The 23,817-nt window shown below is 37.1% G+C and overlaps 1 protein-coding gene across 7 annotated transcripts in view; it reads right to left on the reverse strand.

Annotated features, from left to right (window-relative positions):
* prdm16 (PR domain containing 16) overlaps positions 1–23,817 on the reverse strand; it is a 216,118-nt gene that overhangs the window by 132,795 nt on the left and 59,506 nt on the right. For all 7 annotated transcript variants that reach the window (XM_059503078.1, XM_059503077.1, XM_059503076.1 and 4 more), the window contains exon 2: positions 18,782–19,131. In XM_059503078.1, coding sequence (XP_059359061.1) covers positions 18,782–19,131 — 350 coding nt within the window. The remainder of the gene's footprint in view (positions 1–18,781; positions 19,132–23,817) is intronic.

Here is a 23,817-nt window from a genome sequence, read left to right on the forward strand (position 1 = left end):
TAGAGCAGTGCTTCTCGACTGGCAGGCTGGACTCCAGGTCTACTCTTATAGCAGCAAAATGATATTAATTATTATTTTATTTTTTTTAATTCTGAATGCCAAAGAATAAAATTAAACTGAATGTAAAATCGTGCATTGCTAAAATAGCATGTGTATTAGAATTTTACATCTGTTCAAAAAACAAATTTGGATGTCATTCCATGATGTTATTCGTAACTTTGAGCTTTGCTTAGTTAAACAAATTAACTGCTGTAAAATAATAATAAAAATAATAATAAAAAAAAATGAAATTAAATTTTATATAGTCAATTTCTAAGCAAACTAAACTAATATAATATTCATGATATTAAAGATAGACTCAAAAATCTTATTCTTTGGCATTTCTGATGTAATATTTTTGTTTAAGTTTGTTTTTATATTAGGTCCAAGATTATTTTCAATTTATGTCATGCATTTTAAGTCAGTGTTTCAATCTGTCTCCTGGCAGAACCAGATGCCAACATGGACAGGTTGCAAGACGTGCCCTCATCCTCCAAAAAACATGAAGTGAATAAACGTACAAAATATGATCTAGACATTACGTACGCTAACTTGCAGTGAGAATAAACATGGTTTATTCTGATCACAATTTATTTTATGCTAATTATTGGCTGCTGAGAGCATAAAATGATCAAATTTCAAGAGTTATTTCAAAAACCAATACTGACTCTTTTACTTTTGATTCAATGCAGCATTTCAAGAACAATATTGGTACATTGTGCAAAAGTCTAGATCTTCAAGCACAATAGCTGATAACCACTTTTTTGTTGCAAATAGAGAAAGAAGGAAAGGTACTAGTGTATGTGTGTGTGTGTGCATGTCTGCTTTCTAATTACGGCTTGCTCAATCTATTTTCTCAGGTATTTGTATATCTCTTTTTCTATCTCTCTTTGACACTTCATTGTGACCCTAATCAACCTCCCCAGAGCAGATTTCCTCCTTATGTGTGTTAATATGCTCCTCTGTAGGGCCTCTCCAGCACTTCTCACTTCCCAAGCCGCCGTATTGTTATTAAAGCAATCAAGGCCTTTCTTCGCTAGGTTAAGTGCTAAGAGTTCATAGGGAAACAGATTTGAATTGCGTTTCAAACAGTTGGTAAGCCTTGCTCCCGATAAAAAGACAATTTGAAGAAATTCAGACCACAAGCGATGCCACAATGTCAGAGCAAAAGTAGCAGCGTGCGGGACAGAATCACAGTTTTTTTTTTTTGTCGATGTCGTTTTCAGGGTTTGGTTTTTACTAGGAAACCACAAAGCCTTTAAATGCAGGTCAGAGGACGTGGTATTGAGTTCTATTAAACAGCCAGAAGCAGATGGAGAGACCCAGACAAACCCAGAGAACTACATGACAGGGTGAGATATTAAAGACACCAGTGTTGTGGGAAGCACATTTTCAAGAGACTACTAAAGTAATGTGGTATTTGTTCAAACCCCCTTGAGATTTTTATTTAAAGTGATCTTCCTCAGACTCTGTGCTCAGATAGGTTGCCAGATTGAGAACAAGCAACAGGAATGAGCGCAACTGACAGTGGAAAGATGGCTTTACACTGAAAGTTGTTTTATACATTTTATATTATCTCTGGTAATACGGGTTTTAGATGGTTCATGAGGCTTTTTAGGTCGGATAGAGTCTGTGATCTCAAACCCAGTTCATTTGCTGGCTTCCATGGTTGTAGTATGCTTTTATAGGTTTTTCATCATCTGGCAACCCGGGGCAATCCTATTGGTTAAATTGGCTGTGGGCGGAGCCACACAGACCAAACAAAAACAGACATTCCGAAATGGAACACAAATTTCAAAGTAGAATAATTCTATGGTTATAGAATTGTTTTTCAGTTCCTTATCATGGTATTTTATGCTTTAGTAAAGTATTAAATTTTTATAAGTATGACAACGTTCCTGTACAAAAAAAAAATATTAGAAAGTGTTCCTGTAGCTCACTTGGTAGAGCATTGTGCTATCAAGCGCAAGGTTGGGGGTTCGATAGGTAAAAATTGATAGCCTGAATGCACTGTAAGTCGCTTTGGATAAAAGCGTCTGCTAAATGCATAAATTTAAATTTAAAAGTAACATCTCCTAACACCGAAAAGCAGAGAAAGTGCACTGAGGAAAGAAAAAGCAGATTGTTGCCATTGTTGCTCATGTTGCTTGCAGGCCATGAGAAGATCAGCTTTCTGCGAGAGGATTCAGGAGCCGTGCATGGCCGCCCTGCGCGGGATACAGTGACCGGACGGAAGACTGAGAGGTTTTTATCTTGAAATGTGATGGCCGTGGCAGAGGAGACTATGAAAGGTGTGCTATGACTGTCCAACAAGCATGCAACCGTAGATTCTTAAGAACTTCACCAGGGCGTCACAAGAAACCTATAGCGTTTCACCAAATCCTTCCCATCCACACCAGCGGCCAAATTATACAATGGCTTTCAAGGGGAGTCAGTCTAATTAGAACAATATGATTGTGTAATCATCAGGCAGCAATCTCATAGGTTGGAAATTATGAACAAGATTGATGTAATATCCCATTTGTTTCTCCAAGCAAGAAATGAAATAAATGGGGGGAAAATAAATTTCATCGTATAATACATGATACATACAAGTCGTCATAGTTGGGTAACTGGATGAATTTGCATTACCATTTATTCAGAGAAAAAAAATCTAAGACGAAAAAGTAACAGCGTTCAGAGAGAAGTTACTGTGGCTCTCTCAGTCATTGCATTAGAAACACCCTCACAAATGTGTTCAAATTTTTACTAATTCAATATCAAAGGAATATAACACACAATTTTGTGTTACAATGTCAATAAAAAAAGAGAATATATAAAAGCTAGATTTACAGTGTTTATAACATTATTGCAGTGTGTCAGAGTAACTCTAAGAAAAAAAGGTACAAAAGTACTTTTTTCAAAAGCTCCTAAAATGTACCATTTAGATACTAATATGTACACTTTAAGTGCTAATGTGTAACCTAAAGGTACTAATATGTACCATAAATGTTCAGATAAGGTACAAAGGTGTATATATTGAAAGGGTACCAGTGTTGGGGAAACTTACTTTTAAAAGTAATGCAATACAATCATACACTATTCCATAAAAAAGTAACTAATTCAATTACTCAGCTACTTTTTATGAAAAGTAATGCATTGCATAACTTTTGTGTTACTTTTGTCACCTTGGCTTGGCTTATTTATTTATTTATTATAACAAAAAATAAAAATTAAATTTTAAAGTACAGTAATGCAATACTTTACTAGTTACTATTTAAACAGTAATCTGATTATGTAACTCCAGTACCTCTCCAGTGGCAGTGTTTGTACCTTTTGTAAAAAAAAATTTAAATGTTCTATGCAACATGTAGAATGTGATTTGCACATATTTTAGGATGTATTTAATCAAATATAACTTGAATTGTTTACAAAACCAAACTAACGTACATGTGCTGGACCTGTAACTAGTGTCTGAAATGCAGTCAGGTTTGTGGTTATGTTAGAACAGAGATAGGTAGAGTTATCTGTCCGTAGCAGTGAAAGGCTATACTCTACCTACACACTGACCTCCCTGTCCCGCTCTGGGCCACGGGGCATATTAAGTGCCTGTCGTAAACAGACTTGATTTCCTGATCTACTATCACATGGAGTCAAAACAATCCGTCTACAGCTGCTGTGCTCATTTGTTTATGGAGGGAATCAGTCATCTTTGAATAAATCAGAGCTTCCCTAACTAAATTTACTTTAATTTATTTATGTTTTTATTTTTTATTCTTATTCTTTTTTTTTTATGTTTTGGCTGTATTTTGAAAAACACATTGAAGTGTGTAGTTTTTTAGGAAATGGCTGTAAATTGTAATGGAAAGTGTACTGGTAATTTTTTCTACATTTTTCTTTTTCCCTAAAGTGTTACGTATCTCCCCGTACACACATATGTAATACATTTTTACCATACAAATTTTTTAAATATATCAAATAAATATTTAAAAAGTAGGACATGATGTATTGTATTAATAAGAAGGAATTATTTTTTTATATATATTGTTCTTATTATACATAATACGTATTATACATAATTTTATTGTACTTTATATTACTGTTATTATTATTTTTAATTGATTACACTTTTTTCTTTTACTTGACCACCTGTTTCACACACTACGTACACCGACTACACTGAAAAAAAGGAAGAATGAAAGAAAGCAAGCTGGAAAGAAAGCAAGCGCAGGGCCACCGTTGAGCCGAAATCCTCTCTCAGGACCGTCATGTGAAGAATTCTCCCTCTCCTCTGTCACTCCCTCCTGTTCAGCCTCTCTTCTTCTGGGTTTTTTAATAAAGCTGTTTGCTTGTCAGCTCTTTTGAGGCACGGACCCCCAGCCATGTGAAAAGTTAATCCCTGTGTGTCTGCGAGCAGACTCCATCTCCCTGGGAACCCCCTCGCTCAGGCAGACTCAAGGACGACCCTGACAAGCCGGGCCTGACCAGCCACTTGAGGCTGGGCCTCTCTCAACCACTTCTCCTCTATTCCTCCTTTCAGGCAGCTTTTGACGGGACAGCCTGACAGACAGTTGGATTTTGGATTTACATCTGCAAGTGCTAATCAAGTTGAAAGATGACAGTGGAGAAAAAGAGATCTTTTAATGTGCCCCTCCATCCCAGCTTCCACCCTATTCTTATCTTCCCTGAGATGCCACTGTGCTCAGGAGATTTCAGGACTCACGCCAGTGATAAACCAGAATGAGCTATGAGAGTTAAAAATGGGGACAGACATGTACTTGCAAGGGCATAAACTGGTTCCAATAACTTGATCCAATAGATTTTACCATTTGATTTATGTTCTTAGCTAGTGCTTTCCTATAAAAGTGGATAAAACCGGGACGGGACGCCAAGAATTCAAATCACATGTGAAATATAAGCCCCAAAAGCTGAGGAAAACATGTAAGCTAAAACCTTATTTAACCCATAAATAAATACAATTATTATTCTTATTATTTGGTTGGAAAAAATAAAATAGTTATGTTTATATATATATAGGTCATTTGCTCTGTACCGCATGCGAGTATGAAGAGACTCAAAGCAGCTCATTATGAAGAGGGATGTGTTTTACTGACTAGCGTGGAAGAGCACAGCCAGGGGCAGCCAGCCATCTAAATCCTCTCTTTCTCCTTCCCCCTCTCCCTCCCTCCCTCCCTCCCTCATCCCCTCCTGTTCATCCCCGTCTTACGCTCTCCCAGGCTTGAAAGCAGCAGAAATTAGTTTTGAGGGAAACAAGTGCGATTGGGTCTGTATAGGTCAAGACGGACTTTGTTCCGTCTGAGGGTTTATCTAAACTACAGCTGTGTTGGACAATGGGCCAGGGGTGGCTGACAGAAACCCAAGCTGTGAGGGCTAAATTACTGCACTGATAAGACTGAATTAGATGCTATGAAGTCCAAGAGCTCAAGAGACACTGAAGAGGAGAGGAGAGACTCGCTCAATGACACAGAGAAAGATAAAACTTCACAGAAAAGTCTGAGCAGCAGCCTTGCTGCCTACATAGGCAGCACTTTCAAAATTAACCACAAATGTGACTGATTTGAAATCCTCTACAAACTGGGCTCCTCACATTAAGCAACTGAAAAACTTGAGACTATTCTTTATTCTAAAGAGTTTTTGTTTAGTTTAGCATATTGTTAGCATGTTAGCATGTTAATAAGCTAACCCTGCAGTGGAGGTTTTCTTCCCGTCCACAATTTTTAAGTTTTGTCCCACTCTCATCGGTAAAGTGTTGTAAGTAGCAATATACATGGATTTCCAATCCCATTCCAGTAAGATTATGTCTCGTATAGTGTCATCAGATATTTCCAATTCCAATTCCCACACAAGTGACGCTTCAGACCTTACTTTGTTGCATTTGTAACATCAGGCAAAAGGAACATGCTTTTCCTTCCTTTAGATTATAAAAATGATGTGGGAACATTGTTTCATAATGTTAAAAAAAATGTTGAAACGTCCAGTTTTCTTCTTGTAATTATAACATTGTTTAAAGCTTCACCGAAAATATGTCATTTATTTTTAAGAAAATATTTTAAGGCCCCATCAACACAGAGACACGTTTAGCTATATACACATATATTTTGTGTGCTTTAGGCGTTTTGTCCACACGGATCCGGCGATTTGGGAGATTGAAACTGATATTTTTTTTTTTTTATTGGGTCCCAGACTGGATAAATCTGAAAATGCCGCCCCATGTCTCACCCCTAGTCAGACACTGGTACGTCACGTAACAGAATCAAAAACATGAACAAACACTGAATGATTGTCTTTTTATTAACTAACATTAACACAGATTAAAAAATGTAATGTTCCATGTTCGTTTGTATACCACGCGAGAAGTTCATGTGTTTAGTCCATGTCTTCTTCTCCATTTTTAGTGTATCTCTGTGGCAGAATTACAGTGCCACATACTGTTCTGGCATGTATACTACATCGTTTTGTGTCAGTTTTATGGTTTTATATGGATGCAGATATTTCTTGAGAGAAGGGGGAAAAAAAAGCTCAGATAGGGAAAGCTCTGGCTTTGTGTGGATGTAGCCAAAAAAATTTTAAATATCCTTTTTGTTTTTTTTTAGACGTGATTAGAATGCTTTTTAAAGGTTATAAAAAGTGTTTCTTAAAAATGTCATCAAGTACAAATAACATCATGAGGATGTTCCGAGAAATTTGTCTCAGTGTTATGACAATGTTTGTCAAATAAATTTATAGGAACATTCCATAAATATTACTTAAGAATGTTTTGCCCTACATCTATATAACTTTTAGAAAATAAAATAATTAATGTTATATATATATATATATATATATATATATATATATATATATATATATATATATATATCTTTGCTCGGGAGGCAGCTCAGTTTGGGAGCATAGATATTGTGTGAAATGGACAAAGCTAATGTGAACAATCTCATCCATTAGGCTTCATTGTATAGTAACTTGCATCTACATTTATGTAGATATGTAAGGTTTCTGCTAGAATCTGTGCTTGCTGATATGTCATGAATCTTTTTTGTAGCTGCCAGGGTTTGTATCCTCCAGTGATCTATCATGGAGGATTGTAACATACAGCAGTTTGTGGCAAAGCAGCCTCTCTATAATGTAAAAGTGGCCCTCCGCCAGATGATTTAGCCTGGACCCCATGTAGAACCCAACAGACTTTTCTCCTTTCTTCATTATGAACATGTATGCACTGAAATTTGACTTTATTTGTTTTTTTGCAGCCCTCTCCAGCAGAGGGTAGTACACTATGAGAACACAATGGCCTTAGAAACATCAGCATTGCTCATATCACACCTTTCATACTCCTTGACGACTTTTGATATCTGCTAAAGAACACTCCTTGCTATTAAGCATGGGGCCATGTGACATACTCAGTGACTTTGCATCTTGATGTCCACCTTGTTTTATGAGTGCGTTATCACAACATTTAGCCTTGAGCCACAAGACACAGCTTGGATCTGGATTCGTAATATTCTAGAAATGAAAATCCTCACCCTCGTGTTGTTCCAGAATTTAATTCATCTTTGAAGCACTTTTCAAGAATGAAAGAAAGAACGATAAAAAAATAAATATTATTGTGATCCAATTAGCAAACGGGATTCGTAATGACTTGGGCCCTCCAAGCACTAGACATCTGACACACACTGATATTTTCCCAACAAATGAGGTGTTGTTTTACTGAATTAGTGCAGTAAAGAAACTCAAAAATTATGTTTTACAAAGAAATGAGTCCAAATATTTAATATGAAAACGGATTTGACAATTATTCTCAAAGCAGACATTAAGAAAACATGACGGGTGATGTTTCCCGCTGACTTGTTTTAGTGTGACATAACATACATGCATGACATCACTGGACTTGGACTCGCGGTCATCTTTAAATAGGCTCTTTAGAAAAGCAAGTGGTGTCATTGATGGAAATAAGTGTGAAAAATGTGTCCCACGGAGGAGGAGGACAGATTTACAGGGATGGGTTAAGCTGCTGAGAGACACAAGCACAGAAACAGTCATTATTCCTACGACTCAACCGCAACTTGACACACGGTTGGGTTTCAAGAAAAGACGAGAGCGCTGGTGAGTGGGCCAAGTCTCCTTTCCAGGATAATGACAAATTTAACATTTCTGCACAGTGAAACAGAATGTCGTCATTGTCTTTGGGTTCCTAAATGGCTGTTATTTCACATCGTCGTCTTGAGGAAAGAATAACACTCAAACATCAGTCTTTTCTGAAGAGAGACACACACATTATGGCACACCTGGGGCGCTTGAGTGTTGCTCTAACTATGACAAAGAGCTTGAACTTTGAGTGACTTAAGAGTTGTTTATTTCCACACCGTTATTATGCTGGTCTGGTTATGAATTTATTGTATTTTTTATTGCCATCATGGTTGGTAATCAAAACAGTGTTGTGTGCCTATTTTTGGACTTAATGATCTAAAAACATTCAAGGCCAACGAAAAGAGGATGGTGACCAGGATGAAAACTCCTCCTCCTTTTTTTCCACTGAAGAATTGGTTGACTTTAAGTATGTAGACTTTCCATATACATTTTAAATCAAATGGCAGTGCAAGATGAGCTGTATTATTTATTCTGTGACATAAGCTTGTATTTATGTACAGTGTGTCATATAACATAAAAGCAGTTGGCAACATTCATGAAACAGAGCTCCATTCGTTTTTTATAGAATGCTTAAAAAATTGCATTTACTCTTAGCCCCAAAACATGGAACCCTAAAACATGTTCATATAACAGGGCTGAATAGTCATTGTGCGAAGAAAAAGAAAAAAAAAAAGAAAAAGATTCATGTTCAAGTTTACTTCCAACTTCATGACATTTAACCCCAAATCATTTTTGAATGTAACAGGGCTGAATGGTCAATGCAAGAGAGAATAAAAAAAGATTTACTTCCAACTTTATAAAATTTAACCGCAAAACGTTTTGAATGTGACGGGGCTGAATTTTTACTGTGGTAAAAATAGCTTTTTAATGCATTTATTTTCAACCCCATAACATGTAACCCTCAAACATTTTGAATGTAACATCGCTGAATGGTCATTGCAAGAAAAAAATAATAAATACTTCCAGCTTCATGACATTTAACCCCAAAACATTCTGAATGTGACAGGACTGAATGGCTATTGTGGTAAAAATAGCTTTTTTAATGCATTTATTCTCAACCCCAAAATGTGTACAAAATGTAACAGGGTGAATTATAATTGTAAAAAATACATACATACAGAAATAAAAGAAAATAATAAAAAAAAGAAAAGAAAACGTAATGTTTTAAGTTATTTTGAGCCGTTATTAGATATTAATTATTAGTTTTTTCCTCAACCCTGTAGCATTAAAATCTAGTAGGTTTGATTGGTTTATATGGCACAAAACATGTTTTGAAAGAGAATGCAATGTCAGATGGTGTCTATTCACATGATAAATAACATTAATTCCAAACTTACCGTGACAGGGTTGAAATAATGTAGAACTTTAAGGTGATTTTAGAAAATACGATGAGCTTCAGCAGTAACCTTTTCAAATTAAATAAATGAAAACATATTTTTAATATAGATATTTTCATCTACAAAAGGCCCATTTTCTGACAATGACCCCAGTGTCAAAAGCACACATCAGTTATTTAGTACAACCTATATAGAACTGTAGGAGCCATTGATCTTAGCTTCTGTAAAGAAAACACCAAGTTGTTGAAAACACTGACTTGAATGTGAATTTGATTAACTTCAGCACGAAGAGACAAATATTACAGCAAAGAGACAAATACACACTTTCAATGTAAAAATATCACTGTAATTAGCAAGGTAAACATCCCAGACAAACGTGATCATTCAGTGTAGTGGAGAGAGAAGGCAGTGTCTGCAGCGGCCTCGGGGCACAAGAGACCGTGATGGGCCTATTCATCAACACACGCATGAATGATGGGTTTTCACTGCACGCACAACTCATGGGCCTCCAGTAACCTGCTCTTACCCAGATGGAAACAGAGGTTAAGGGAATGTTTGATTAATTTCGCTGGGCGATCCACCTGGTACTTGGTTGGGAAACTTGCATGTATCACAAATCAGTGTAAATAACGCATACAGAACAGTGATCGCCCACTTTTCAGTTTAATACTTAGGGTCATGAGTTCGTTCAAATAAAGTATGAGCAATATTAATTGAGTTGTTTGCATTAGCAAACACCACTAATAATGCTAAGCAAGATGGAGAGCAGGAAAAGATGAGAAAACCGAATTAAAGACCTTGTAATCGCCCGGCTGCATGAACAATTTTCATTAAAGCGCAAGATTAATTAACAGCTGGGGTAATTGGTTATGAACAAATGATAAGGCATCAATGCACTAATAAATCTTGACATTTAATTTGCTGCCCGCTTCCCCCGCTATCAATTACTGTGTTCCTGGGAATAATTGACAATGTTTCGGTAAGACGTAAGGATGGCAGGCATCTTTCAAAGCTCCTACAATGCTCCTTTGGTGCAGACGCAGCAACATGGACCATATGTTTAATATTAGGTGTAATCTGTCCTACTAAAGTGCTCTGAAAACTGGGAAAATTGGATTAAATTGGCTAATGGCATGTTTAAAACCTCCATAAAATGAATGTGAGTGGAAGGTATTACAGTGTTTTTGACTTGCACCGTCTCTTTGTGCATAAACAAAGGCTGGCTCTCAATGGGTCAAAACTAATATGCTGGTCAACAGAGATCTCAAAGACCACAGGAGACATATTGATTTATGCCATGTGGGTTAAAAAAGTGAGAATATTTGCACAAAATATGATCCCGGGGAATATAGTTTGAAAATCGATGAATTAAGTGAAACCGTAAAGTGATATTTTCCCCCCAAAAAGATAATTGTGCCATTATTTACTCACCCTCATGTCATTTCAAACTTGTATTCCTTCCTTGTTTCTTTTTTTTGTTGTTGTTCATTTTGCACATTTTGCCACACCTGCCAGTGGCTGGTGACTTGAGAAATTCTGTCAATCTGATATATGGAAACAAATAAAAAAACTGAAAATAATAATAATAATAATAATAAATATGAAAAGGCAGTAGAAATTATGGAAACCTTTTATTTAAATAAAATATCACTATAATACTACTGATATGTAAAGTATTTAAATACAGTAATAATTTTATATATTATTATTATTATTATTATTATTATTATAAATGCACGTTATAACTAACTCTTAGCACTTGGACAGATGGAGTTCATGTGGAGCAGCATTTACTATAAACCGAGATCACAGTGCATCACATCAGATTACATATTTCTATAATTATATCACGTTAAAACATATCGCGTTTTCAGGCATTGTTTGAATTATTAAAAATAAAAAAGTCACCAGCCAGCTGGCGAGTAACAAGGTTTAATTCACTCACTAATTTGGGGAGGGTTAATTTTAGGCCCTGATTCCACAGAAGAAAATCATACAGGTTTGGAACAACATGAAGTTGAGTAAATAATTGAAATCACTTGTACAGTAACTATCTTGTATTTTTCATATAATTTTGATTCATATCAGTTCAGTGTAATGCAATGCTTTCTTCATTCGACTTAATTAATTATTTTTTTCTGTGGCTGTCACATGGCATTTATCTCAGGTGCTCAATCCCAAAAAATCTGTTGTTCTCATAAGCAAAGTTTGCCTTGAGCTGAATGGGAACACAACATAAAGCTTTCTCCAGGTATCGACTTCCTTGGTTTAAACTCTGTGAGAATGACTCACATCACCCATGTGCTGCATCTCTTTAAATGGCCGTCTAATTGTCAGTCATTCTCAGTCTTTCCAAAAACCATTAGCATTGTTCACCTTAATGGCAACCTCTCTGTACGTCCTTCACAAGATCTTTAACAATGTGAGCGGACAAGTTGTAACTGTTTCGATGGAGTATCTCCACAAATGCTTAGCGGCTCAGCCATTCAGCACAAAGGCTGGCAAACAGAGAGGTGAAAGGCAGGGTCAGGACAGATAGCGCTGAGGCGTGGCGCTCAAATCGAGAGGGATGTTAGCGCAAGGACAAACAAAGTCAACCACGGCCAGGAAAGCCGCCTGTCAGAGGCGGATCAGGAAACAAAGGAATTACAGCAAAAATATGAGGAACAACCATGGAGAATCAAACATCTGTCACGTAGACCAAAAGCGCAAAGCGAACACTTCCAGCAGCAGGTATCGCTAAGTCAACAGCACGGCAAATATGAGAAAATGGCGAGGATGAATAATGCTGATATGGAAAAGTACCTTGTGTCATGAAGGCAAATAGCGAGTTTGCACTGCAACAAAGTCATCCCTAGGTCAAAGCCTTTGAAGTTTTCCAAGAGGTGGAGAAATAGAGGACGAGTGCCATCCAGATGAACACAGATCACAGCCGTGGTCTGGACATCCACAGGTCATGCGAAACTCAATCAGAAGTTAATGGTGTAAAAACTGTACTGGCAAAATCAATAGAGCTTATTCATTACATACAGAGACGACACAAACATCTTTCAGTCCAATCAGTAACAGTTTTCACTTTTTCTTTTTTTATATATATGAGCGTCTCGTTAAAACTGTACTAGACACATATTTTTCTTGCTTTTTTTTTATTTAAGTTTGCTATTTTATAAGGAATAGTTCACCCAAAATGGTTCACGGTAGCCATTGACTTCAATATATATATACGTATATACATACATACATACATACATACATACATACATATATATATATATTATATATATATAATATATATATTATATAATATATTAGTTTTCTTTTTATTTTCTTCTTCTTCATCTTCTTCTTCTTCTTCTTTTATAACTATGATAATCTATACAAATAATGAAACACAAATGAATGAAACTTCAATATGTGTGTAAACAATCAAGTTTAACTTTTATTTTCATTTTTTAATAAACATAAATTGTTTATTTCTACCAGTATAATTTTCAATCCTTCTATGCATTTGTTAAACTATGCAAAAATTCTGAAAATATTATTCTTGTAATACGATGTATGAAATTTAGTCTATCTAATATAAAATAAATTATTGCTAATACAATTTATGTTTTTGTTTGTTTGTTTTATTATTTACTTATATACTATATACTTTACTATATATATATATATATATAATTTATATATATATATATATATATATATATATATATAATTTATATATAATTTATTTTTAGTTTTCATTAATTTTGAGATTCTTTTGATAGTTTAAAATAAAAAAGGTGGATAAATGAAAAAGAAAAAAAGTGCATTCAAATGCATTGACTACAGTCTTCACGGTTTGGCACATGTGCTTCTTACCACAGCTTATAACTGGATTGTTCAGTTTCACTCAACCATGGCAGAATCCAGTGATTCTCACAGCAGGTTTCTGTTGCATGTTGATTTACCAAAAATAAAATAAAAAGAGAGAGCCTTCCATTTTCATAACATGCTTAAACCTCTGCCAGTGTTAATCAGGACACAAGGGATGGGTACAGAAACCTTACACTAAATGACAGTAAAGAAGATTGGTGAGGTCAAACAGGGGTTAACATGGACTCCACCACACCCGCTGACACTGGCAGGGCATGGCATGTGTAAACATCATTTATCTGGATTTTAAAGAAATGCCATCGCAAGCTTTCTCCTTCCCTGATTCACTCATACTCTTTTGTTTCACGGTTGTGTAAAGAGTCTCCTTATAAGTTTGCTCAGTGTCATCACTCCACATAAACTATCCAATGCTAAAAATATTCACTGAGACTGCATTTTATTGACATGGAAATATCAGCAAAGGAAGACTGACACAAAAGACTTTTCAGAAAGTTATAGCCAATTTTAATACCAATCATTATGGCAAGAAATGCCATACCATAATTAAGTATCACTGCTCTGGTGGCAGTCTAACTAAATATTTGAATTATATTTGAACTGGTATTTCATTCCTGTGAGCATTCAAGTATGACACTGTAAGATATTTTATGTCAGGTTAGCCATTAGAACAAATTATGTTTTATATTACTGATATCAAATCATGTTTATGCATTTTTCACACAAATGAAAATGATAAATGTTGCAACTAACTGAAATGAAACAAGTTCAAGTACTAAATAAAAATAAATATGTAAAAAAAAAAATAATATATATATATATAATTTAACAGAAATACTACAAAAAAAAGGACAAAAACATAATTAAATTAAATAAAATAATAAAATAAAAAATGAAAATGAAAATATACAAATATAAAAATAAAAGTTGATTCAAAATATTAATACTATACAAATATTTCAAATAAAAAATGGGGGGGGGGGTGAACTATGCCTTTAAAAATCTGTTAAATATATTTCTACTTCACATTTAAACTCATTGTCATTTCTTTCTTTCTTTCTTTCTTTCTTTCTTTCTTTCTTTCTTTCTCCCACTTGTTGACATTCCCCGTCAGTAATTGTCTCAGGGAAGATGGATAGTTCAGAAACACACACACATGTCCTGTGTACACTCTCTCTCCTCTAGTCATGTCTGGCGGTAGACGGACACACACACACACACACACACACACACACACACACAGGCTCGGTGACAGCGGTCCCCTATTGAAGTAATCTGACAGCATCTCACGTTGGATTGCCAGTGTCCCGCTTCACGTTCTGTAATGTTCGACACTTCCGTCAATACCCCAGCTAGTGCCATCACACCATCCACCCCCAGAGTCCCGCTCAGAAACAGATCTGATTGAAAGCGTCTGTGTCCGAGGTCACTGTTCTAATATGTTGTGATAAAGGGAATCATAATGGCTTTTAAACAGACTGGCCCTGTCTCTTGTTCCTGAGCAGTACTTTGTGTAGAGCGAGAGTGTCTCTGGGAGTGAAGCCCTGGGGCTAAGCATCGCAGAGATTGAGCTGTCCGTCTCGCTGAAATGAATCTGAGTTAACGCCTCTTCAGTTGAGACAGGACAGCCTGGGGGACACAGACAGCAGAGCACTTTCTGTTCACTTGAAGCAGCCAGCGAATGCTCTCCGACATTTTGCTCTTATGGCAAAATCTTGACTGTGACATTGCATGTAGGGAGACAGGCAATACCAGAATGCTTTGCCATGAGCTTAGAGGACAATAATCCCTCGAAATGCCAGGTGAGGACAGTGAAATGTGTTGACTGTGTCATGTTGAAATAAAACACACCAGTTTTTCTGGTTTTGCTGTTTGACCAGCCCCTGCTGAAAAAGAGTGGGAAATGAACTATATTGTTCAGTGTGGTGTACATTATCGAAATTGAGTACTGAGTTTCTTTAAAAAATAAATAAATGTAATTGTGAAATGAAAAATAGTACTACTGAAGTTCAACTAGTTGCATTTATGTTAATTTAAACTGTAACACATTACATTAAATTGCAGTTAAGTGTCTGAAAACATACTATTTAGTGCACACTTAAGTGTCAGTTAAATATTCATATATATATATATATATATATATATATATATATATATATATATATATATATATATATGAATATTTAAATGTATATGTATACACATGTACAGACACTTAAGTTTTTTTGTTGCTGACTTAACTTATAAAAATGCTGATGCTAAACTCTCACATGATGAGCTGTATTAGTGTGGTGTGTGTGTGTGTGTGTGTGTGTGTGTGTGTGTGTGTGTGTGTGTGTGTGTGTGTGTGTGTGTGTGTGTGTGTGTATGTGTGTGTGTGTGTGTGTGTGGTTGCTGCCTGTGTAAATCATTTCAAATCATTCACTTATGAGGTTCATTTTCATGTGTAGACAGTCAAAAACAAGGCAGCTCACTAGATTGTTTGGAATAGAACTACAATGAAGTCCGCAATAAACCTTAAAGCTACGAATTCTGGCATCGAAGGTCTCGTGTGTGCGTATTTTGATCCTTTGCAGCCTAAAATATGGAAAAGTCATGACTGAACCACAGACGGAAACCCAGAGGATGACATTGGTTTTGGCATATGCATGTTTTGCAGTCATGAGAAACCATGTGAGCTCTGAGCATCATCCAAACACTCGGTGGATATCTGTCTGTGTTTGGCCCGTTGTGGCCGCTCTGTAATCCCGCTCTATTAGCACCTCCGACTCTCTTTGCTCTTAGCTGCTCTGCTCTCTCACTTCTGTGTATTTGTCTAACGGTCGGGGCGGTGTGGTGACGTAGCCGAGTCCAGCTCCGCGGGGAGTGCGGCGATGGCTATCTATGTCTGGCTGTTATGACTATCCTTAATAAGAGCCCTAAAACCATGGCGAACGGGGCAGACAAGATGCGGCTTAGACGTGTTCCTTTATTTTTCCACATTTTGTAGCAGATGTTTAATGAGCCTGAGGTTTCTGAGCGATGGGGATTGATTGTTTTTAGTAAAAAAAAAACTATGCCCTAAGATGTAACATTACGGACGTGAGCAAAACAATTGCCAAGTGACAGACCTTAAAGGTGAAGTGTGTGGTTTCTGCACAGTTAGCAGCAACAAACAGAAATGCAGAAATGTTTCCCAAACTTTCCCCCTGCCTTTGATTGGCTGGACAAACAGACAGCCCTGCCCAAAAGTCATGCAATTGGTTGCTGCCGTGTGAGGATTCACAAACAAACTGAACAATGTTTTAAAACTGCCACAGAGTCACTATTTAAACAGTAAGGTTTATTTATTTATTTATTTTATATTTTTTGCCAAATTATAGTTGTCTGCATACTAAGCTAGGATTGGATAAAGCATTTTAAACAGAAAAATTGCGTTTAATATTCACTATAATATATATAAAAATAAATAAATAATGCAATTAATCAAAACGTCCTAAAATTAAGGCGACCCACTCTCGTCTGCTTTCCGGCAGCTGCTAACAAGTATCAGTTTTATAGATGGTTTGTCACAGATGGTCCAACAGATGTCTCTCTGGTCTTTAGCAAGTGTGTGTGTGTGTGTGTGTGTGTGTGTGTGTGTGTGTGTGTGTGTGTGTGTGTGTGAGCAAGTACCCATAGATGTGCTCCTTGTCAATCGTTACGCTGTCAACCAGGGCCTTGAGTGTACTCTTTATAAAACATAAAGCCAAAGTACTTGAGCGTGTAAATCAGGGCTGAAATCTGAGCATTGTGTCAGGCAGACAGAGACAGAAGAGAGAGAGAGAGAGAGAGAGAAGCTTTCTCTTGAGATCGGATTCTGATGAGCATCATTAGTGGCAAATCCAACCCAAAGCAGCAAGACAGCTAAAATGACTTTTCTAGGGAATAAAACTAGGCATGTCGAAAACAGAAATATGAATTTCTTGAGAGGAAATAAAGGCCTCCTGAAAGCATTATGTGTAGTTGATGGCTTTGCACAGATTATTGCATGTTTCAGTGGCTATTTTTGTAATGCTAATGTACTGCATACTACCAAGTGATAAAAAAGAAAGTTAACAAATACTGTATGTTTAATTCAGCAATTGCTGTCCAGTTATTAGCTCAATGGAATGCTTTTATTTTTTCAAACAAGTTTGTTTGCTTGTTCTTTTGTCCTTATATTTTTGCAGGGTTATCAAAAAATCTTACAAATTAATATCCTTTCCCAGTTCATTCATTGCAAAAAAAATTAAAAGTCAAATCCATTGCACAATGCGATACAATTGTACACCATAATCTCTCTTTGATATCTGACTTTCTCTGCATTGATTTTAGTAAAAATAATAATAATAATAATTCATGCATTTAAAAATGTAAGATCTAGCAAAACTGGACTTTTAATGCTTGCTGAAAACATACAAATGTTCAAAATGTTTAGAAATAAATTCTTATGGGTGGCCCTCCTCTCACTCAAGCCCAGTGAGTAGGATGTAATATACAGGACCTCAGTGGGCCCCTCCATCACAGGGCCCAGGACAACGTTTCTGGTTGCCCCTACTCATATGTAATTCTAAATGAGTGTAATGGTATATATCAGTGGAGTCGAATACAGAGAGAGAGAGAGCGAGCGGCTCACAACTGATCAGTCATGTGGGGGGAATCAGCATGTGCCCTAATGAGCTTACTGAAGCAGCTTCAATATCCTCCGATGTCATGTTGAAATGAAAATTAATAGTTCAATATGGCTCCACGCAAATGCCACGCGTCTCCCATAACCCGTATCATGTGGCGTGACCAAATGAGTGTATTCTAATAGATGTAGGCAGAGGAGAAAAGCTGATATCTTCAGTAATCAGGGTTTTGAAAATTACCATTAAATGAAATTCAGGGATGGATGGAAAAGAAAAGGGGGAGATGAGAAAAAAAAAGAAAAACAAACCCAGAGACATGGAATGAACATCTTTACCCTATAATGTGCTCATGTCTTTCCCACAGGCTATGAGCTAGTCGCCACAGGGTTGACTTACCCACACGCACCACTCAAATCGGCCTTTGAATCTTTGAAGTCCCTGTTCATCTTCAGAGTCTAAACTATGGTTCTGTCTCAAATAGCGCACTTGACCCTTGCAGACCTCCTACGAACGAGTCCACACTTTGGTGAACTAATGTTGCTTGGACGTAATGTTCTTGGGTCCTAGAGCACTTACAAGTCAGCCAAACCAGCATGGACATACTTGAAAGGAGACCTCGAGACTGCATGGCCACTTCAAGTGAGTCATTTGGGACGGGGCCTAAATGGAGTTCTCTCAAATTCAAACTGAATTTCAAACTTCTGGATAAAGCTAATAAAAATCAACATTTAAAATGCATGCCACCTCATCTCCACATACCTCCCATCCATAAGTGGTGTCTTTCACCGTGGTGTTCAGCAGTTCGTTGTATGGTCCGAAGCGTTCTCCCATGTCGATTTTGACTTTGGCCCAGATTCCTAGGCCAGCCCCTGGAACGGACGACTCACGGAGCTCCAGATCAGCAGGGATGGGAATATCATCTGGAATGTAGACGGGCACCTCGTAGAGTGAGCCCTCTTTAGGAGTGAAGTCCTCATTGCAGGGCTGAGGGGACGTGGGCCCCACCACAATGGGGGACATGATGCTGTCTTCTGTCTCCTCTTCTGCGCTCTCGCCTGTCACGAGATTGGGCTCTGTGTCGTACATGCTGTCTACTGCCTCACTGTCATCTGAAAGACAATGCGGAGACAATTGCAATATGTTAGCAGAATAAAGAGATACAATGCAAATGTTCTTCAGCTTAATTTCTACACATATTTAATTGGCTGAATGTAAAAAGGATGGTTGCAGCAAAAAAAAAAAATAACTCATGTCATTGCAAAACCAAAAAGCAGAACTTTTGAAGAATGTACATGTAGCTCTTTTCTGTGTAATGACAGTCCATAGTCACCGTGTTTTTAGGGCTCAAAAATGACTACAAATAACACCATAAACCTGAAAAACATGCACTATATCTTTCATATCAAATCCACTGATTCTGTTTTTAGAGCTTAATAGACACAACCCCACAAATTGGAGAATGTGAAGATTATTTAAAAGTCCTTATTATGTTTTTTTCATAGGAAAAATAGTATAAAATGTAATGCAATGCATTACTATTTAAAAAAATAATAATAATTAATATAAGTAATTTAATTTAATTTAAAATAAAATAATTGTTCATCAACTGGAAACAACAAAAAAAATCATTTTGAAAGTGATTTGTGTCATTGCTGTTATAATTGTGCTGTGGACTTTTTGGATAATTGTTTGTCATCATTATCATCATGTGAAGGGCCTTTAGTTTGTAAAAACTCCATGTTCCAAATGATAGAATATTCTGGTTGTTTGCCAGGGCATTGATAAGTGAGTGTCTTGAGTCTAAAGAGTCAACCCCCAGAGCCCCTTTCACACTGCACGTCGGACCCGGCATATTGCCGGAACATTGCCGGGTCGCCTTCTGTGTGAAAGCAACCACGCTCCGGGATTGATTCTGGCATTGAACCCGGGTCGGGGACCTAGTAACATTGCCGGGTTCAACCCGGGACGAGCGCTGTGTGAACAAAAGCCAGATCTAATGCCGTGTCGAAGTGATGACGTGCGTTATCGCGTGACTCTTTTACCGGCTGTTTTGAAGGAAGATCAACGTTCGCGACAAAGAAATATGTGCAAACTGTAATGTAGCAGAGATCAGTTAGTTCCTCAGTTTCCGCGCTGACGCTGAGATCGTTCGCTTGCTTTAGTGAAAGTATAATGTGCCTAGCGTTTTCGACTCGTACATTACACGTCACGCCCTGATGTCACGTGTCGTTGCGGGATCTTTACGGGTTGTGTGTGAAAGCACGCACATATCCCGGGTAATCACTGGCAGTGTGAAAGTGCAAAATCTAGCGACCCGGGAACAATTGCCGGAACACTTTACCTGTGTATTTGCCTGAATGGCAGTGTGAACAGGGCTATGGTCTCTATGATGTTCTGGTCTCAAGTTGGGTTGGCAAATATCATAAGACAGATCACTTAGAAAACTAATAGCAGACCTTCTCAACAAATCATAGCTATCATTTGTATCCATAACACAAATGGAGCGATATATTTATGTGCCAAAGTTTAATCCTTAGGGTTATGGATTGTTCAAATTACTAACCGTAAGTATGATCAAAATAAGTATCATTCCATGTGCAGATTAAACCAGCAACCGTTCTGTCACAAGTCCAGGTTCTTAACCACTTCGACCAACAAGAGACCACTGACATCACCGAGCAATTGCAACGAGCTTGAACGATTCAAACCAAACCATTCATTTTTCTATTGCTGGTTACTCACTGATCTGTGAATAGGATTCTCTGCCTAAACCAGAAAACAGATGCTCATGAAGGATTCATGGTTAGTTAGACGTTTTGTAACTTAAACAGGCCGCTGCAGGGAAGATGCCCTCTATTTCATAGATCTGTCTGATCGTTTTACAAATAATGGCAGCAAATGACCCTGTGGCCTGACGCCACTACAGCCATCTATGTTTATTGTCACTCTTAGCTTGACAGCATAATTACGGTACTTATCATTCAAGATTGAAAAAGGGACAACTCGGCTAAAAATAGGTTCTGTTTCTCTGCATTGGTTTTAAATGCATCACAAAGCACAAATGACGTGCAATCCCTTTGATATCATGCAAGGACGATCAGAGCTGGAACTATCAGTTTTGGAAAGTCAAACTTACCTATCTCCAAAACTCGACCTGACGCATCTCACCTGAAACGATGTTCTTAAATTTCTAAAAAAATGCCTTCGAGCGGTCTCCAAGATGACAACTCTGCAAGTACGCATGGATGGACTCACTGTAATTTGTAGCAGCACCGCTGCAGTTTGCTATCCAAACACAGGACCAGCAATCAGTCTAACTAGGCCGCAATTACACCAGGAGTGCTTCCAATCAAGCAGACTCGGCCCCCCTGCATGCGCTGCCAACAACACAAGTTTATGACTCCAAACTCTGTTCTCTCACGTTCAGACACTGTTTACTTATAAGCAACAGCAAAGCCATGCATAAGTATAAATTGTAGTTACTGCTGAGTTGGCTTTAATGATAAACAAAAAGTAATGTGATATTTGTGTTCAGAATGTCAAGCTTCATAAAGAAACATTAAAAATAAAAGCGAAACAAACCTTTTATAAGTATTTGTTTTACGGTTTAATTGTGTCGTTTAATCTAAATCCTCTGACGAGCTACAATCACTTTATATGATGAACCTATTTAATTTAGGCTTTTATTTGCGTAACACCATTTACTAACACACAAATAATGCACATCAAATATGTTGAACAGAAGCTCAGAAGTACTTGCTCAAAGCATGAGAACCAGCAATTAACTCAAGAACATGTGGCCCAGTAGTAGCTTCCCCTTTTCACAGATCAGTTAAAGTTTTACAACCACTGCCTAGCTGGTGCTGTTTGCAAGAATCAGAAGTGCTTTTAAACCATTAAAACTTTCTCATTTTTGGCATATGACCCGAGTAAATTTTCAACAGCCATAGAAAGCGTAGGAAAATCTATTAAATACTCCCTTTAAAAAACCCTGTAGTGTATGAGCAGATAGTTACCCTGAAAAGTGAATTAAACGATATTTAATGAAGAAAACATCAGAACCGTCAGAATGGAAAGCCATTTACATTTTTATTTTTATTTTTTTCAGAAGGTACAAACACAAATCTAACATATAAAGTGTTGCTTAGGACACAAGAGGAGACTTCTGAGGGCATTTCCAGATCTATAGATTATTTGCTTTGTTCCGAAGCAGGGATTTCAATTGTTACAGGAGCTTCTGAAGTGTTCACATCATTGCAAGATCTAAATATCTTATTACAGAATTACAGAAGAACCATAAAAAAATTTACATTGTTATAATATAGTAATAATATACTGTTGCCTTTATATATGCCTGAATGAGCTGGAAAAAAATGGAGAAAATTCAATGGAACAAACGCTCTAAATGAGCTAGGTGTGAAAGCGTCCTTAATCTCAAACAGCTCCCCTGCAGAGCATTCAATTTATGCAACCTCCAGGACACAGGATGTGCAAAAATAAAACAGTGTGACAAGGGTTTACCAGGTTTACGTGGTCTCTTCCAGCCTAAGTGAGCTGTTTGTGGTAAGAATTAGCTGCAGTGTGAACCAGACTTCATGCTACTAGTCAGAAATTGAGCAGAAGTGTGGACAGAATAAAGAAGCTCTGACATGCTTTGGATGTTGGATTGTGACACTCCCGGAAGTGAAGTGCCTTCTTCTGAACGTCTGTTTGCTCTGGCTCTCATACTGAACTGTTTATCCTGATTACATCAGGTCGTCATCATTAATTCGCACCTTGGGGGTCCTTCTCTCCTCTGAGCTGCGGCCACAATGAAACGCTTGTTCAGCTTTGTTATTCCAATGGAAACTACTGGGCAGCCGGCTCGCAGACACGAAGGCATCAGATTTATTTGATAAACTGTAAAAGTGTCACTGGGGCCTTTATTATTGCAAGCAGCTATAGAGTGGATGAGAGACACTGCCATGCTCTGTGCTCCTCTTCCTCAAGAGCTGATCTGTGCTATAGGCCAGCAGTCTCAGGATTGTGACCTACATACATTTTCATTGGCATTTCAACACACCCGAGCGAATCTGTGCATGAGAAGTATTTTTTCATCAATAAACTCCTTAATATGGCTTCAATCTTTAGCCCAGGTTGAACATTCATTGCCATTTACATTCACAGCTCACCAGAGACCTAGTTAGTGATGTTTGCTAAGACAATGATCATTATTAATATTATTTGTGCTTAAGGTCTGATATTGAGAAAAAAAAAGAAGAAGAAAATACTCATGCTTAATATTAAGCTTAGGTGCTTGACTCAAATAGCAAAGGCTGTTATCCATTTAAAGAAATATATGCACTGCATGCTTCAGAGTGAAGTGCGACACTGTGTCCTTCTACACAAAACGGCTCAAGATCATGTGTTTTCAGTGTCTCAGAATGGCTTGGTTTGCATTAAATGCTGCTTCGTACAAACTCATCACTTCTGGTGACTTAAAACATGTATTTGGTAACACAATATGTGCCAACTTACTTTCTACTTACTTTTCTGCAAAATACTTTCTATTGGTTGTCATCAAAAGAGAAGTTTTTAAGGGCTCCTTGCCCTTTTCCGTCAAGATACAAGCTTTATGATTTCATGTCTCAAAACATAAAAAAAAGGCATATATATTAGACATTTTACAGTTGTACTATATAAAAAAAGAAAAATTATATATATATATATTATTGTATTAAATTTCTAAAATACTTTTAACAGTGAAATATTACAATATTGTTTTATTTTTATTTTCAGTTTTTTTTATATTTAAT

Source organism: Carassius carassius, chromosome 21 (assembly GCF_963082965.1).
Source record: "Carassius carassius chromosome 21, fCarCar2.1, whole genome shotgun sequence".
Lineage (NCBI taxonomy): Eukaryota > Metazoa > Chordata > Actinopteri > Cypriniformes > Cyprinidae > Carassius > Carassius carassius.